Source organism: Lissotriton helveticus, chromosome 12 (assembly GCF_964261635.1).
Source record: "Lissotriton helveticus chromosome 12, aLisHel1.1, whole genome shotgun sequence".
NCBI classification, from domain to species: Eukaryota; Metazoa; Chordata; class Amphibia; order Caudata; family Salamandridae; genus Lissotriton; species Lissotriton helveticus.
The window spans coordinates 16,067,768-16,085,522 of NC_136073.1; the positions used below are offsets into that span (position 1 = coordinate 16,067,768).

Genomic DNA, 17,755 nt, shown 5'->3' on the forward strand with positions numbered 1-17,755 from the left:
CATGTATGCACACATCTCCGCACCCTCACCCCTCTTAACACTGGCTGAGCCCACCAGTGAATGCCCAGGGTGTGATAGGACCTTCCACTGGTATCTCGTATGAGATGTCCCACATTTCAATGTATATCGCCATCTCTCTCTGTTTTCTTGCTATGTGCCTCTCTTCCTTGTGTTGAATAACGTGGACTTTGCATGGCCTCTCTGACACTTAACCTTTGAAGAGTCCCGTCCAAGAAGAACTAACCTAATAAGAAATGATGTGATTGGTGCTTTAGGTGAAGTAAATTGTCTTGTTTGACACAGGGGTAGACTCCGTTGGAGGAGTGGTGTGTTGGGACTGATGGCTAAACGTTGGTTCCTGAATGTACACCTCTCCTCTTCCCTGTGTTGGAGAGTAGAGCATAGCGGGGCTTACAGGATAAAAGGAGGGCGTCATCTGCATGAGTACTGGGTCACAGCTATTGAAAAGTTAAAAAAAGATAAAAGATGTTTTCTTTTTTTTCCCCCACCATTCATGCATCAGTTTAATTTCTTGCTTCTGTTTTAGAAAATCCGAATTCGTATGTTTGCTTCTGGCACCGGTGGGTGACCTGCCGTAACTATTGGTGTGTAGGTTACTTGGGATACAGGGAGAAAGGTTCCCATACTTACAGCTTGGCTTGGAGCACTGACAAAAAAACGTTGTGACGAATATTATTGGATTGAAAAACATTTCACACAGTGTGGGCCCAGTGATCTATTCGAGACCTGGTATATTAGTAATTGTTTGGGGGCTTTTGGGCTGCACTTCATGAGTAAGACTTTGACTGTTCGTATTAGTGAGCAGTGTTCTGCTCTTTGTTGACATGGGGCGTTAATAAGTCAAATTATTGAAACCTTCTCACCTTCACCCACTTGTCAGACCTTGTCCCTGAATCAAATTGTCGGGTGACCTAGTAATATCAACTGTGAGGTTGCATATGTTCCTCTCTGGCAAGAGCACTGTCTTCCTGGTTGAGGATGTTTGATCTCCAAGACCTCATTTGCACTTCCTGAGTAACTTGTCTGAGCAGCCAAGGCCCAACTCGAGGTTTGTGGTGTGAAGCTTAAGCCACATATGTTGTAACCGAGTGATCACACACAGTAAATAGTCATTTCTAGACAGGGCTGCTACATGAAAAAGAAAAATGCTAATAAATGATAGAATTCTATTCCAGTGAAAAAGATAGAATGGTGAAAGTTGAGTATCCTGAACCATCCCAAAGATATGAATGAAAATGGGCTTTGGTTAAAGTTATGTTCTACATTGGAGTCCTTTTTCCATGCCTCTTCGAGGTTAGTTTCATCATAACCCATCTACTGGGATAAAAGAAGCGCTGTTATGAGCGTTCTACCCCATGGACCGATCTGTTGTTCTCACGAGTGCTGAAAGACTTTGATGTGAAAGGCTGATGAGCTCCCAATGGTAATGGGAGGGTAGTAGAATCACTTGGGAGCGCTGGGGCAGGTTTCTCCCGCCTCCCAGGAATGACACGTGGTTTTGAATTATTTTCTGAATAGGACAAAGTAAAGGTGACAAAGCAGTCCCAATATCTCCATTCCATCTGGTCTCTTTCCACATATTTTAGTTCCCCTTGGGTTCTAGAGTCTTTGGTGCCAAGGTTTGGGAATCAGAGTCTTCTCCAGCAAATATTTTCAGATGTAGCACTAAGAGTTGCAAAGTTCCAGTGAGGTTACTGGTGTAGCCTTTTGCCAAGGTGTATGCCCCAAACTAGCTAAACATGTGATGTCCGGCTCTAGGCATTCGCAGACCCAGTGCCCTTTGGCCTCTGTGGCATAGTGATACTGCCTTGAAGATGTGGAGGGTTGTCTCTGGCCTTGAAAAAACTAAATTACAACTGAGGTGGACCAAAACCGCAAATCGACCTTTCATCCCTGTACATAACCTCTGCATCCTAGAGCATGTACTGGGCAGTTTGGGTCCCTTGCAGGAACTGGTAATATTGCTGGTATTCTGGTCTGTGCGACACCAGGCAGGCGGTACTGGACTGAGGTTGTCAGTGAGGGAAGGTTTGTTGGAGTGTTGAGGAACATATGTTGGAGTGTAAATTCCAGCGCGAATCTTTTACTAACTATATAGTTTTATGGCAATGTAACTGCTTTCAAAGTATGTTTTATTATAAAAAGGTTTTGAAATTGGATAACTCTTGAATGTTAGAGATTAAGTTTTGACAAGTTCGAGTAGTGGCGAAGGCTGAGTCTGAATTTCATTGATCAATCTGGATGCTTTGTATGATCGTCCTGGTCTTCAATGGTATATCCGTGTATAAGGAGGGGGAGGGGTGTCACTCGCTTCCCTCAATTATAGATGCAAAATTGCAGATTGAAATGAATCCATGCTTTGGATGCAGTTATAACTCGGGGTAGTGATGGAGACTTGAGTGCGATCATGCCTGAAAGCAGCCTCCTTACTTTAAAAAAACATCCTTTGGAACTCCTACTATGCTACTGATGGTGATATCCTTATGTCTAGAAAGTTTAGCTCTGTCACAAGTTTCCTTGTTTCTTAAAGTGTCCTTGCACATTGAAGCTGAAAGTATATGCCCATTGCTAAGGAAACTGGGGTTTGCCCCGGTCATGTCACTGAACCGGAATGACTGGAGCCACTCTGTACCTGCTTGACATGGTAGGCATGCGGTAACCTGTGATGCTTATCACTCTTCGCCTTTTGGCAGCTTGCGGCAGGGTAGACCACGGCTTTTTGGTCTGTTACCTCCATCAAAGTTGGCGTAAAGGGGAAATGCGCTTGGTGGTATACCTTCTTTCTAAGTAATTGTGCCCGGGTGGTAGCACTGGCACAGTTTTTTGGCAACATTTTCATGAACAGTTTGTGTTCTTTGGTCCCCCCTTAAGATTTTGTATGTTTATGTGACTCCTCTGTAACAAATGTGGCAAATGATGGAGGCTTTCCCGCATCAATACCTTGTGTAAATTTCTTTCCTAAATCAGATGCACTTAGAGATCAGCTTAAATATTGAGAACTTCTTTGAGAGCCGATGCAGGCTAAAACAATTACCCACACATTCAGGGTATTTTGACGATAAGGTGTTCAATCCGTCAACCGATTAAACTATCCCCTTTGTTGAAAAAGTAAACCGTCTGAAGATTTTATTTTGATGTGAGTGAGTCCTGGAGTAAAGTATGTCACTGTTAAGACCTTTTCTGTCACTAATTTGCTCTAGGACTTCACCTGTAGGAGGTCAGCAGATCTAAACGGTTGTGTTACCTACTAGAGCCATTTGTGCGTAAGAGGTCTGTGATAAATTACAGGACTGCTTACTTGATACCAAAGTCCTGAATGATCTGATGAAAGAAGATTGAAGTATAAAGCATTCTTGAAGTGTCGCTGAATGGTTTCTCAGGCCCAAATTGCAGAAGACAGACCACCTGAAAATCATTTTCTTCAATATGGGAGACCTATTTGATTGAAATGCAAGATGCATTTCTAGGTGGTGCTACCAACTCTTTCCCCCACCCCACTTTTTTATTTTAGTTCAATTGCTTGTACTGCTCCACTCTTTTTCCCCCAAAAAACTTGTGATATATATCTTAAACAATGTTGTTTTAAAGGGAAGCTATGGTTCACTTAAGTCATAACGCCGTAACTCATATTTAAAAACAAAACTGAATTTCACTAAAACTTTAACATGCAGTCATGAATTCTAATTTAAAAAACACTGACATATACAAGTTATGGTTACCATAGCAATGCATGCCTTGCACAGCAGCCATGCAAAAGCTAATTTGTACACCAAATGCAATTCTATTGACCTTAACCTTGATGTGGCAGTTACCTGTAAATGTCAAACGTAATCTTATAAATAAGATTACTTATATTATTTTCCTTAACACTATGAATAGTTTTTTTTAGTTTCAGTACACACACTTATTGAATTTTCGAATTACGTTGTGCTTGGTGTTACTTCTTGGTATAAATATTTGTGTGGTGGTAAATTTTTAATTGGTGAATTACATTTCCACAAGTGCATCGAGTTTTAAAAAAAAATCTTACTGTAGCTTTAGGCACCTCAGTTATTTTACTTTACACTGTGCCAAAAACAATCCTAAACTCCATGCCCCAAAACAACCTTGTAGAGGTACTTTGCTGGTCTTGGAAAACTGCACAAAACCACCTACTGACTTGTACATCAAAACTCGAGCTTTTTATGTCAGTGTTGCAGTTTCCAGAGAAACCTGGCACAGCTGTCAAAGTTCATCTGTTTCCTCCCCCACAGTTCCTTTGCAGGAGCAATGGAACATTTGTCCGCTGTAAAAAGCACCGAAAGCCGAACATTGCACGAGATCCACTTCAATGTTGGCGGCGATATCCTGATCTTGAATTGTTTGCGATCTCGCATTGTGCTTCCAATGACGTGCTGCAAGATCTGTGCCAAAAAGTCATTCTTTGGAAAAAGAAATCTCTTATTTGAACTTGCAGTCCAAATTGCAGACTTGCTCAGGACTGGTTTCAGCTTCATAAAATTCTTTTGCAGAAGATTCTGGTGAATAACGTAGAGGTGAAATGCTGCTTAAACCAACGCATATTCCCTCCTCTCCCAGTGATCCGGAAAATTTACTTGGTCAGAGTACATCAAGTTGTTTTTGCTGGATGCCTGTTCGTTGTGTCATTTTTTCTTTTTCTTTCCATTTGAGTACATTTTAAATGCGGAAAGAAAGTACTTTTAAAATTGTTGTGAATTTGAAAGGTTTTTTCCACAAAGGATTTCTTATTTACATAATATCCCAAATCTAGTCTTCTGGTGCAGTTCTCTGTAGAGTTTGAATAGTGGCTTCATCGTTGTAAATCCATTTCGTTAAACCTCATGGAGTTTGAGTAGTGGTAGGACAAATGCACTTTTTGCAATCTGAAGGGGCAACACAGTACACGTAGGTAAACGAATGCAGCAAAGATGCTGCTTTTAACTACTGTGAAAATAAAAGTTGTTCTGGAAGGCTGTTGGCAAGTCGGTGTGCCATCTTTGGCCCTCTGGGTTTCCAAATCCTTTTTTAAAATTTTTTTTTTTTAAGTTTTTTTAAATGGAGACTCTGAAAATGATATATTTTTTATTTCATGTAAACATTTCTCGAACCATATTGGGTATGATTATTCTCCAGCAGGAAAACTTCAGAGTCTGGGGAAACGCATCAGATGTTGGCTAGCTAAGTACTGATTCTGCTTCCATCCCGGTTTAGTTCTTCCCAGTTTAGTTCTTCCCAGTTATCTGCTGATGAGTCCAATAAAAGCCTTTTAGGAGACCAGCTCCATGCAGCCAAGATGCCTAAGGGAAGTCTGCATTCACTGCTGACTATATATGACCTCCAGATTCAGAGCTCATGTTCCAGCTTTGCCTCCTGTGTCGACATCTGAGACGTTGAATTAGTTTCTGTTTAATTGGTAATAATCACCCCTTCAATGTATAGTTCTTAGAAGCTGCAAGAACTATTGCATTATTCATTCTTAGTTTACTGCATTATCTGGTAAGAGAATATTTACAACGTAGCATTTTTAATGTTCATATTTTACAAATTAGAAAAGCAGAGTAGCTTATAAAAGCTTGACTTGCGTTAACCAACTGTTCATTTTGAAGGACTACATGGGCTTTCTCCAGAAGAAGTGAAATCGTGGTCCGTTGTCTCACTTTGAAAGCCGTTCGTCTTAACTCATCCTGCTCCCCATTCTGACGATTCCCAGGTGATCAATAAGGTTTTGGATCAAACATTCCTTGCACCTGGAAACCTTCAGATGCAGAACCTCCTGTAGTACTGATCCCAACTTTCTCTGTTGCTACAAAAGCATTCAGGGAGTTATTTTCAGCTGCCCTAAAGATGAAACCATGCTCCTACCGTTCAGGGGGTATTTAAAAATGACCTCTTTCCGCACGTACCCTAGTACCGTCTCCCATTGAACCCTTTGTGCATGACTCAAAGGTCTTGTTCTCTGTTCAGTAATGTACTTCTCTATGTATCCTGTCCTTCCTTCTACTAATAAGACCTCGCATACCTACTGGCACATGCACACGGTCTAAAAGCGTTTGTTAAGCATTACTGGCTGTTTCATTTGCCTTTGTTTGTGTAAACTATGAACTTCAAATAGTGGGAGGACCCTATAAAGAACACTTTTTTTTTTTCTTCTTAATTTTTCTAGTTTGCCCCTGAAAAAGCTTTTGCTTTGTTCTGGCCTGAAGTATCTTATGTCTACCCCTATGTATGATGCTTATCCAAAATGCAGTCCCATGGTCTGACTCCTTAGCTCAGCCCAAATACAGCTCCTGATCTCTTTGAAGCCAAGTGTCCTCTGCGCTGCAGAGTTTGCACAAGGTGTCTCATTGCCTGAGTTTTGGTTAACTTGCTCGGCTTGGAGCAGTGTCCAAGCCAGACAAACAGACCAGACAGATTGAAGAACAAAGCCCCTCAATCCATAGAAGCACAACCAAGGTTTTCCTGCCTCTTGGCTGCTCTGAGGAGCCTTGTTGAATTATTACTTTTGCTTGTTCGATAGCCTTGGCCTTCGATAAGAGTTCATCTTCCGTCTGCTCCTTGTGGAATGTCCACGCTCTTACTCAGTGTCCAGCTTGACTCTGCCTGAAGTATATCAGGGGTCTAACCATTACTTTGTTTTAAAAACGAATATCGCCTGTCTCCAATGACCTCTCGGTGCTGCAGTGAAACCAACTGACCACTCAAGCTAGGGCTGGGCTAACATGCATCCTTTGCTGTAGTGCCAGTTCATGAAATTAGAGAAATTATACGCGATCGCGTGGAATTACACAAAGAACATAACCCAGCATTAGTGCAATTCTCTTAGCACCAAATGCACCTTCACATCCAAAATAGACCAGAGGATACATTTTAAAAAGAAAATAATGCATTAAAATGCAACAAAACACAAACAGCAGCTGCCGCTTGCCCTCTGTTCCTGTGTGAATGGGCATGATCGCGTAATTTTGCATCACGTGAGTAATGAGAAATTACTCCAGTACAATTACATTTTTCCCAGAACTAATTCTGTCCGTTCTGCCAGGATGTTGCTCTTTGGGAATGTTGCCGTCTGGGCGAGCCTGTTAATCATGCATTTTTTTCGTGCAGTGTGTTTGACATTTGTGGTTCTCTTTAACAGAAGATTTCCTCCATTGTAAGTGATGCCAGTGGTTTGGGATCCCTTCTGGGAAAAAAAAAAAATGTGGGTGTTTTCTCTAAATTAAAAAAAATCTATAAAGTTGCTTCCCCTAAATTGTTAATTTCCACCTCCTTTTAGCACATTTTACAGCTTAAAATACTTTGGGGGCCTCTGTGTTTTAGGGCATCAGCAGACACTCTTTTCATAGCTTTTTAATTCCCTCTTTCTGGCAGTATGTTTTCAAAAATGTTGTTGGTGGTAATTGAGATGCTGGAGGGCAGTGTCCGCGGCTGGTGCTGTCGGTGGTAATGCGATGCTGGAGGGCAGTGTCCGTGGCTGGTGCTGTCTGTGGTTGAGATGCCGGAGGGCAGTGACTGTGGCTGGTGCCGTCGGTAATTGAGGTGCCGGAGGGCAGTGACCATGGCTGGTGCTGTCTGTGGTAATTGAGATGCTGGAGGGCAGTGTCCGCGGCTGGTGCTGTCGGTGGTAATTGAGATGCTGGAGGGCAGTGGCTGGTGCTGTCGGTAGTAATGCGATGCTGGAGGGCAGTGTCCGCGGCTGGTGCTGTCTGTGGTTGAGATGCCGGAGGGCAGTGACTGTGGCTGGTGCCGTTGGTAATTGAGATGCTGGAGGGCAGTGACTGTGGCTGGTGCTGTCGGTGGTAATTGAGATGCTGGAGGGCAGTGACCATGGCTGGTGCTGTCTGTGGTAATTGCGATGCTGGAGGGCAGTGTCCGCGGCTGGTGCTGTCGGTTGTAATTAAGATGCTGGAGGGCAGTGTCCGCGGCTGGTGCTGTCGGTGGTAATTGAGATGCTGGAGGGCAGTGGCTGGTGCTGTCGGGGGTAATTGCGATGATGGAGGGCAGTATCCGTGGCTGGTGCTGTCGGTAATTGCGATGCTGGAGGGCAGTGTCCGTGGCTGGTGCTGTCGGTGGTAATTGAGAGGCCGGGGGGCCGTGACAGCAGCTGGTGGTAATTGAGGCGCTGGAGGGCAGTAACCATGGCTGGTGCTGTTGGTGGTAATTGCGATGCTGGAGGGCAGTGTCCGTGGCTGGTGCTGTCGGTGGTAATTGCAATGCTGGAGGGCAGTGCCCGCGGCTGGTGCTGTCGGTGGTAATTGAGATGCTGGAGGGCAGTGTCCGCGGCTGGTGCTTTCGGTGGTAATTGCGATGCTGGAGGGCAGTGTCCGCGGCTGGTGCTGTCGGTGGTAATTGAGATGCTGAGGGCATTTCCGCGGCTGGTGCTGTCGGTGGTAATTGAGATGCTGAGGGCATTTCCGCGGCTGGTGCTGTCGGTGGTAAATGAGATGCTGGAGGGCAGTGTCCGTGGCTAGTGCTGTCGGTGGTAGATGAGATGCCGGAGGGCAGTGTCCGCGGCTGGTGCTGTTGGTGGTAATTGAGATGCTGGAGGGCCGTGACTGTGGCTGGTGCTGTCGGTGGTAATTGAGATGCGTGAGGGCAGTGTCCGTGGCTGGTGCTGTCGGTGGTAGATGAGATGCCGGTGGGCAGTGTCCGCGTCTGGTGCTGTCTGTGGTTGAGATGCTGGAGGGCAGTGTCCGCGGCTGATGCGGTCGTGGTAATTGAGATGCAGGAGGGCCGTGACTGTGGCTGGTGCTGTCGGTGGTAATTGAGATGCTGGAGGGCAGTGTCCGTGGCTGGTGCTGTCGGTGGTAGATGAGATGCCGGAGGGCAGTGTCCGCGTCTGGTGCTGTCTGTGGTTGAGATGCTGGAGGGCAGTGTCCGCGGCTGATGCGGTCGGTGGTAATTGAGATGCAGGAGGGCCGTGACTGTGGCTGGTGCTGTCGGTGGTAATTGAGATGCTGGAGGGCAGTGTCCGTGGCTGGAGCTGTCGGTGGTAGATGAGATGCCGGTGGGCAGTGTCCGCGTCTGGTGCTGTCTGTGGTTGAGATGCTGGATGGCAGTGTCCGCGGCTGATGCGGTCGGTGGTAATTGAGATGCAGGAGGGCTGTGACACTGGCTGGTGCTGTCGGTGGTAATTGAGATGCTGGAGGGCAGTGTCCGTGGCTGGTGCTGTCGGTGGTAGATGAGATGCCGGAGGGCAGTGTCTGCGGCTGGTGCTGTCGGTGGTAATTGAGATGCTGGAGGGCCGTGACTGTGGCTGGTGCTGTCGGTGGTAATTGAGATGCTGGAGGGCAGTGTCTGTGGCTGGTGCTGTCGGTGGTAGATGAGATGCCGGTGGGCAGTGTCCGCGTCTGGTGCTGTCTTTGGTTGAGATGCTGGAGGGCAGTGTCCGCGGCTGATGCTGTCGGTGGTAATTGAGATGCAGGAGGGCCGTGACTGTGGCTGGTGGTAATTGAGATGCTGGAGGGCAGTGTCCGTGGCTGGTGCTGTCGGTGGTAGATGAGATGCCGGTGGGCAGTGTCCGCGTCTGGTGCTGTCTGTGGTTGAGATGCTGGATGGCAGTGTCTGCGGCTGGTGCTGTCGGTGGTAATTGAGATGCCGGAGGGCCGTGACTGTGGCTGGTGCTGTCGGTGGTAATTGCGATGCCGGAGGGCAGTGTCCGCGGCTGGTGCTGTCGGTGGTAATTGAGATGCTGGAGGGCAGTGTCCGCGGCTGATGCGGTCGGTGGTAATTGAGATGCAGGAGGGCTGTGACACTGGCTGGTGCTGTCGGTGGTAATTGAGATGCTGGAGGGCAGTGTCCGTGGCTGGTGCTGTCGGTGGTAGATGAGATGCCGGAGGGCAGTGTCTGCGGCTGGTGCTGTCGGTGGTAATTGAGATGCTGGAGGGCCATGACTGTGGCTGGTGCTGTCGGTGGTAATTGAGATGCTGGAGGGCAGTGTCTGTGGCTGGTGCTGTCGGTGGTAGATGAGATGCCGGTGGGCAGTGTCCGCGTCTGGTGCTGTCTTTGGTTGAGATGCTGGAGGGCAGTGTCCGCGGCTGATGCGGTCGGTGGTAATTGAGATGCAGGAGGGCCGTGACTGTGGCTGGTGGTAATTGAGATGCTGGAGGGCAGTGTCCGTGGCTGGTGCTGTCGGTGGTAGATGAGATGCCGGTGGGCAGTGTCCGCGTCTGGTGCTGTCTGTGGTTGAGATGCTGGAGGGCAGTGTCCGCGTCTGGTGCGGTCTGTGGTAATTGAGATGCAGGAGGGCCGTGACTGTGGCTGGTGCTGTCGGTGGTAATTGAGATGCTGGAGGGCAGTGTCCGTGGCTGGTGCTGTCGGTGGTAGATGAGATGCCGGTGGGCAGTGTCCGCGTCTGGTGCTGTCTGTGGTTGAGATGCTGGATGGCAGTGTCTGCGGCTGGTGCTGTCGGTGGTAGATGAGATGCCGGAGGGCCGTGACTGTGGCTGGTGCTGTCGGTGGTAATTGCGATGCCGGAGGGCAGTGTCCGCGGCTGGTGCTGTCGGTGGTAATTGAGATGCTGGAGGGCAGTGTCCGTGGCTGGTGCTGTCGGTGGTAGATGAGATACCGATGGGCAGTGTCCGCGTCTGGTGCTGTCTGTGGTTGAGATGCCGGAGGGCCGTATCCGCGGCTGGTGCTGTCGGTGGTAGATGAGATGCCAGCGGGCAGGGATCGCGGCTGGCGCTGTCGGTGGTAATTGAGATACTGGAGTGCAGTGACTGTGACTACTCTACATCTGGGTCTACTTTGCTGTAGAGAATTTAAGCTAACTTTTTTTCTAGCGATGCATTTTTCTTACCCATCCTGGTGGTGAAAGAATGTGACTTTGCTCTCCTGGTGAGCATGCTTATGTGAGTTTGCTGTCTACCTTCATTGGTGATGGAAGCCCTGTGTTTGTTTGCAGGTGCTTCTGTACACTACCTGCTTGATATCCTGTCAAGAGCTCCACCTGTTTGTGGGGACTCGAGGGCTCCTCTTTACAGGTAGTGTTACACACCCTTCTCCTGTAGGAGATGCCGCTACTCATTGGCTTGGACTCCTCTGGCTCGTTGTTGTATGTGCTCCTGGTCTTTGCCACTATACTTAGCAGCACCCTCCGCCCCAGCTGTGCCAAAAACGGATTGACCCAAGGCCTGAGGTTGGAGCAGTTATGAACGGACGGTGCAGGATGGGTGGCAGAGTTGTACACCTGGTGGCTGCTTGAGTGATGCTAGCTGGAAGTATAGAGTAATGTGGATAGAAGGGCCTGAAGTGGAGGCTGCCAGTAGCGATGGGTGCGCTGAAGAATGAAGCTGTAGGGAGTCCGTACAGCCTTATCTGTGTTTAGGGAAAAAAAATCCTAAGAGCAGAACTGGCTTGGTACTGGGAGGAGAGCTCGGATGTTTTGTTTTTTAAGGTGTATTTGGAAGAAAGCCACATTAGTGGTCAGCTGCTGGGTTACCTCTTGGTCCAGCCTCCATAGCTGTTTACTTGTTTCGGGCTTTAAAGATTTGCGTGTGTTGCCATCTTTGATGGCCTAGCCCCAGATGGTGGTCTTCATGGCCAAGCTGGTAAACTGAAGCCTCCCGCAGGCTTGCGACTCTCCACATGGGTCTAATGGTTGAGTCGAGTCATGCATGTGCATTCACACTTCACGCTAGCGCCAGCGCTGCTTTCGACATCAAGAGGGCAGCTCCTACTTCACTGTGCTGTCTGGTCAGGAAGGAAGAGTTCTCCCTTGTCAGGCCCTCGTCCTCCCAAAGTTTGGTGAAAAGGGGAAGGGAGGTGGTTTTGAGAAAGAAGTGGCTTATTGGTCAATCCTTGCAACGGACGTGGTGTGATTGAGGTTGAGTGTGCAGCTGGCACGTGTCCTTGAAATGGCTGGCGTGTCGTTGATCGCTCCTGGCTCACCTGTAGTACTGTCTTGGTGGATTGCTGTGCCCCTGCACAGCTCAGGGTGGTAATGGCATATATAATGGACGTTCCACTTTTAATTCCACTGATTGAGCGAGTTGTAGACAAGGGAAGGATGGTTCCTTTTTGGCTTCCTGTTTGTTCAAGTCTTGCTGATGTTAAAGAGGGACTTTATCTCCTTATTCTGAACTAGTTTGGTGATTGACTCTTTTTCTGGGTTATTTCGGTGCCACCTTTGTTTCATATGTCTTTTTATGCTCTCAGTTGCCCCGCCTGAGTTTCAGTTCCAGTACGTCTATCTTTAGACTGAAGATATCTTTCCCCGGTAGTTGTCCTCCAGCTGTTGGTGTTGTTCAGGATGTGAGCGTTACTCAGTGGAGCAGATGTAGAGGGAGATACTACATGCCAGTGTCTGTAATCCATGATCCAGCCTTTATGTGCCTTGAGAGGTTCCAAAGATTCCCAGTGATGTGAGCAAGGGAAGTACTAGCAACCACTTGTTTTTGGTGACCTCACCCTGGTAGCACCAGGGGTAGACTGAATGATGCTGTCTCTTTATGGTTGGTGTCCGCACTAATGTCCTTGATACAGGATTAAACCTGACCAGTGCTAGTTCTCAAGCAGGGCATGTTTTGATTACTGTCTTCCTACGTCATATGACATGCTTGTGGGCCTGGAATACAAAGGTTATAAGCAGTTTCCAAGATAATTGTAGGCCTCGTGTGATTAGAGGCTCCATGCGGACAGTGCTGAGGCAGAAAGGGTTGAATACTCGAATAGGACACGCTTGGGAAGCACAAGTTGGAAAACACCCTTAACATCAGTGTAGACTGCCCCATCAGAGATTGCTCACTTGGGAAGATCAGCAGTGGCTTATAACCCGGAGAACACTTTTTCTGGTTGTTTATTGGTGAAGAAACAAAGCAAATGGGGGTTATCTAGAGTTTAGACGGATGCTGGACATGGCCCAAACACTGGCAGCCATCTTGTCTGTTCAATGGAGTTTATTCTTGGGGATACATGCTGAGTAGGGCAGATGGGACATCTGCCAGACTCTAAACAACCCCCTTAGTGTTGTTTCTCTTCTGTGCATTTGGCGGGAGCTGAGATGGCAAGGACCAGTAAGAGAACTTTTGTTCTCAACTTTGCGAAACAAGATAACATGTAGTTGTTTGTGAATAGTACAGTCCTACCTCCAGGGTATTCGTTGCAGAGATTGTGCTGCAGCGTAATTGAGACAATGTGGATTCTGTCTGTCTTTTATGCGTTACGCCCTGCTTCTTAGGATCGTGTCTTTTAACTGGAGTCCGCTCTTGCTCGAACCTACAAGGCCTCTCTGTTTGAAAAGTACAGCGAAGGGTCCCTAGCAGTGGCTTCTTGTGAATTGAGACTAGGTGCCACGGTTTTGCCAATGTTGTAGCGCCTTTCGACCACCGACTATTGCTTGCATATCTGTGCGTGCTCTTCATCACCCTTAGGATCTTTTCTGTGGCAGGAGGTGTCACTGGTGTGTGTCAGATACCCTTTCTCAGCTTCCACTGGTGTACTACTTTAGTGACTCTTCTCTGGGAAGTATGTAGCATCTGCTGCAGGCAGTGTCCTGAGCATGTTCGGTCCATTATAGGGTGTGTGATGGAGGGATTGGGCTATACCAGACTTCTGCATGCTACTATAAGCATATTTTCTTTGATTTGACTCAAAGTACTTTGTGTTCTAGTTGTGAGTAGAAACATAGGAAGACCTCCCTACAGCATGCTTCCCCTGACTTCCCAGGAAGAGTATCATGTCTGCTCATTGACAAAGCATTGAACGGTATAGACGACTCGGGGTAAATCATAACGCGCCCTTCAGGAATGCACTCGCTATGGGATGTGACCCACTTTTTCCAAGTGACAAATCTTGTTTTCTCTCCTCCTTCTCTCCTCCTTGTCTTCTCTACAGCAGCAGCTTCAGGCTCACCAACTCTCGCAGCTCCAGGCTCTGGCCCTGCCCCTGACCCCGCTACCTGTCGGGCTGCAGGCTGCATCGCTGCCGGTCAGCAGCAGCACCGGGCTCCTTTCCCTCTCTGCCCTGGGCTCGCAGGGCCACCTGACCAAGGAGGACAAGAACGGCCATGACGGCGATGCCCACCCGGACGATGAGGGCGACAAATCCGATTAATGGGGCGCATAGAGGGAGGAGAGATTGCAACTGAAGACGCAGTATCACTTTGGCCAATCCCAGGTGCAGCTGCTGTAATTATTGTAACTGACAGTCCAGTCCAGCCCAGCAGCAGTCTGCCCCAAAAGCCACCAGACCTGGAGAAATCTCAACAGGTACAGAGTTTGCACTCCACAGCGTTTGTCCCGCCCCCGCGTGGCATGAGGCACTCTGTGCCACACCTGGGCCCCAGTGTCCGCTGTCCATTTTCAGGGTCCAATAATGTACCTTAGGCCAGTCCTTGACCACTTGGAGAGCAGTTGATGCACACAGTACCACTACCAGAGTGGACCGTGCGTGTGGGCGAGTGCGTGTTTGAGGTGCATGTAGCTGGCTGTAAGCGATCCCTATGCTGGCTCAAGAATCGGATCCCTCAAGTCTTTCGAAACCTCTGTGCAGACCGCCACCATGCATGCCTCTGATCAAGGGTGCTGAGCTAATCTGAACCCGCCCTCTTGTGTGATCTCTCATGGTGCCCACATGGATCATCGCCAGTCAATCTTGCATTAGGAGTGGGTGGGAGATCTCTGCCGGGGAGCGAGCACCCCAAATGATACTGCAGCTTTCTCTCATCAGAGGTTTTATTTCCGTAACCTAGTGTCTTTCCAGCTACTTGTGTTTGTACATAGTCACGTAGAGGATCCTGTTTCATTTACTTGTCTTTAATCTATACTAAAAGCAGCAACAGCAACAAAAAAAATGTATAAAAAGATTTGAATGTTACTGGGACGAGTACTCTTGGACACTCTGCTTGTCTTTTCAATAAAGAGGTGTGAAGGATGATGCCCTTGGACTCCATTATTGTTTTATAATGATGTTTGCAAGTTTGTTTTGCGAAAAGTGAAATATCCAACTAATGCGTGTGAAGAATTCACTTCCTTGAAAGATTTTTACGGTTTTAATTTGTTCAGTTTTCGTGCTACTGATTTGCTTCTTCTGTAAAGATGCATTTGTGAGCACCCATTTTTTTTTTATTTGCTCCTCGAAGATTGGCATTCACTATCCTGGATGGGTAAAATAATAAATGGTGTTGGCTTCATGGTAATGTGTAGATACAATCTCAGTTTGCAGCCATAGCATCATGACTCCTACATGTGTATGCATCATGATGCATGCATGTATAGATATTTTGTTTTCGTTTTGCGAATGCGGAACAGCATTGTCAACACCAAAAGGTAAGACCTATTGCCTTTGCCAGGGTGCTGTTTATTTTGCAGTGGGCGCACGCCAGGGTCCGTGCTGTGGTCGGTGTCCTTGGGGACGTGGGTGGTAAGAATTGCAGTTCAGGATAAACTGAGCTCTGCCAGCAGCTGATGCTCATAGAAGTGTCTCCCTTTCAGTAGTGTCTGCTACTGAACTGGGGAGAGGGATTGCAGGGGGGGGGGGGGTAAAACAATCAAATAAAGACTTACCTGGGTGCCGCCGCCTCTCTTCCAACGTCTTCTCCGCAACAGAAAGCACACAGCCTCCCAGAATCCCCTGGCCAATAACAACGCTGCAATGCAGTGTTGTGATTGGTCTGAGCCGTGATTCAGTGCTGAGATGGCTACAGGGAGGCTGTGCATGTTCCCTACCAGGCTGTGAAATGCAGGCTGGTGGGGAACATGCAAAGTGTGCAGGACTGTGGCCAGCCGAAGAGGGCCGGCCAAACCGTCCTGTGCACTTTAGAGTGTGCCTAACACTCCTCCCCCCTGCTCCGGCCAGCCCAGCCCGACATCTAAGCCGGAAGGAAAACTAAAATGATCATAACATTAGTCATTATTATTTTAGTTTTCCTTTTGAAACTGCTTCCAGAACAGTGGGGCGACGCTTCACCGCCTTAGCAGAGGAGCCGCCGCTGCTGCCTTTGTAGATGGTTTCCAAGAAGCAAGGGAGAGCACATGCTCGAATCAGTTAAAAAGAAGCATTGGCAATGCCAGTAGGTCTGGTTTTAAAAGCATGTTGTATGGTAATAGAAAGTATTACTAGCAGATAGCCTGGGAATGGATATGCATTTGAGTAGAAGCATAGAATTGTAGAATAATAATTGTGTAGATTAACAGATCAGAAGACTGTTGCAGTGTTAAGCCAGGCCTAAAAATCCACGTAGGTTAAGAACTGCCCTCCCATCTGTGCTGCTGCCGGAAAAAACACTATAAAGGTTATTTAGCCCCTTGCGTGCTTGTCGGCCAACGGCTGTCGCGCGCACTACCTTCGTAGTGCTGCGCACGTCAGTTGGCTGACGTGGCCCCGCCCACTCATTAAACCCGGCGCACTGCGGCGGAATTGCCGCAGCGTAAACTGGTTTAGACACTCTAATAGCATTACAAAGTCATGTGTGCCACTGTGAAAGTTCAAGCTCAGGCAGTTGGATAGATAAACAAAATGATCACAGCTGTGTGGAGACCAAGCACTTTTTTGTGGAAGCACACAACTTCTGCCCAATCAAAACATGTACTTCTGGCTCCCAACATGTAGGCGGAGCCAAAGTCCCTCCTAGTAATGCTCACAATTGTCTGGCGACAGTTGTGCTGTGAAGCCAGACCATAAAAATGTTGGGCATGTGGGCTGTACATATGGTTAGCTTCTGAAGAAGTGAGGCACTGATACCAGCTGTCAAGTGTACTGGCTTCCCGTGGTCATCGGATGCAGAACATGACCTACCAATGGAAGTCTCTGGCCTCTTATGAACACTGTGAGGAGCCAGACGAAGTATGGTAATCACCCGACACCAAGTGAGTTTGTGGTCTGGTCATGGGGACGGTAGTCCCCTACAATTTAAAAGCATAAATAGTGTCACTTAGGGTGGTCTCCATTACTCCAGTGGAGCCTAGCAATCTTTGAGTAAGGCATGATAATCGCTTGAAGCTCTGATCAAGAGCCTTATGTCACTTGTACCATAAAACTCCAAGCTTCTGCCAGAACTTTAAAAGGAGAAGGTAGGTTCATAATCTCCTGTTTGACGTCCGACGGCGTCCTGGAAGTTCCTGTGCAAAATGGAGAAGGGGAGCCTTTTCGATCCCGACTGGGGGACTCGCTAGTACAAACCACGTGGCTGGAGAATGAAGAGGGGAGAGTAAGAAAACTGCTATGGAAAAACACCCCTTTTAAGTTCAGCCCCAATTGCCATCACAAATTTTCACAAAGAGACCCCCGCGAAGTTAGCAACGTTTGTCTCCGGAAGCACCACAAAGACAGTCCTGTTTGAGTTTGTACCAAAGACACTTGAGGTACGACGTTGACAGAAGCCAGAGCACTACACCATGGGCAGCACTCTGAAGACACCAGAATCGCTCAAAAAAACCTCGACTTATCCAGTGAGGAGAAGGTTGGGTAGACTGAAACAGTCAAAGGAGAGTAGTCGGACGTCAAACTATGCAGTCGATGCCGAAAATAAGTAAGTGTCGAGAGGTGGCAAAAGAGGTTGAAAAGAAAAAAAGGTAACTAAACTGCTGAAAGGCACGGGCACTAAGTCCTTGGACACCAAGTCCTCGACGGTGGCCTCGGCATCGAAATATTGGTTGACTCCAGGTCTGCAAAAACCAAGAGGGCCACACGGATCCCGACTAAAGGATGCTGATGGGGGCAAGACTGTTAAAAAACTCGATGCAGCCATCCGCTTGAGAGGGAGTGAGGGAGGGAGTAAGAAAGAGAGAGGGGCATGGCC

General features: G+C 47.8%; 1 protein-coding gene across 4 annotated transcripts in view; it reads left to right on the forward strand.

Annotated features, from left to right (window-relative positions):
* The window catches only part of TLE5 (TLE family member 5, transcriptional modulator), a 39,735-nt gene extending 24,843 nt beyond the window's left edge, over positions 1–14,892 (forward strand). For 2 of the 4 annotated variants that reach the window (XM_078669650.1, XM_078669652.1), the window contains one exon: positions 13,852–14,892. In XM_078669650.1, the coding sequence (XP_078525776.1) occupies positions 13,852–14,070 (219 nt within the window). In that variant the 3' untranslated portion in view covers positions 14,071–14,892. The remainder of the gene's footprint in view (positions 1–13,851) is intronic. The other 2 variants (XM_078669651.1, XM_078669653.1) reach the window with 1 other exon arrangement.
* The last annotated feature ends 2,863 nt before the right edge of the window (positions 14,893–17,755 follow it).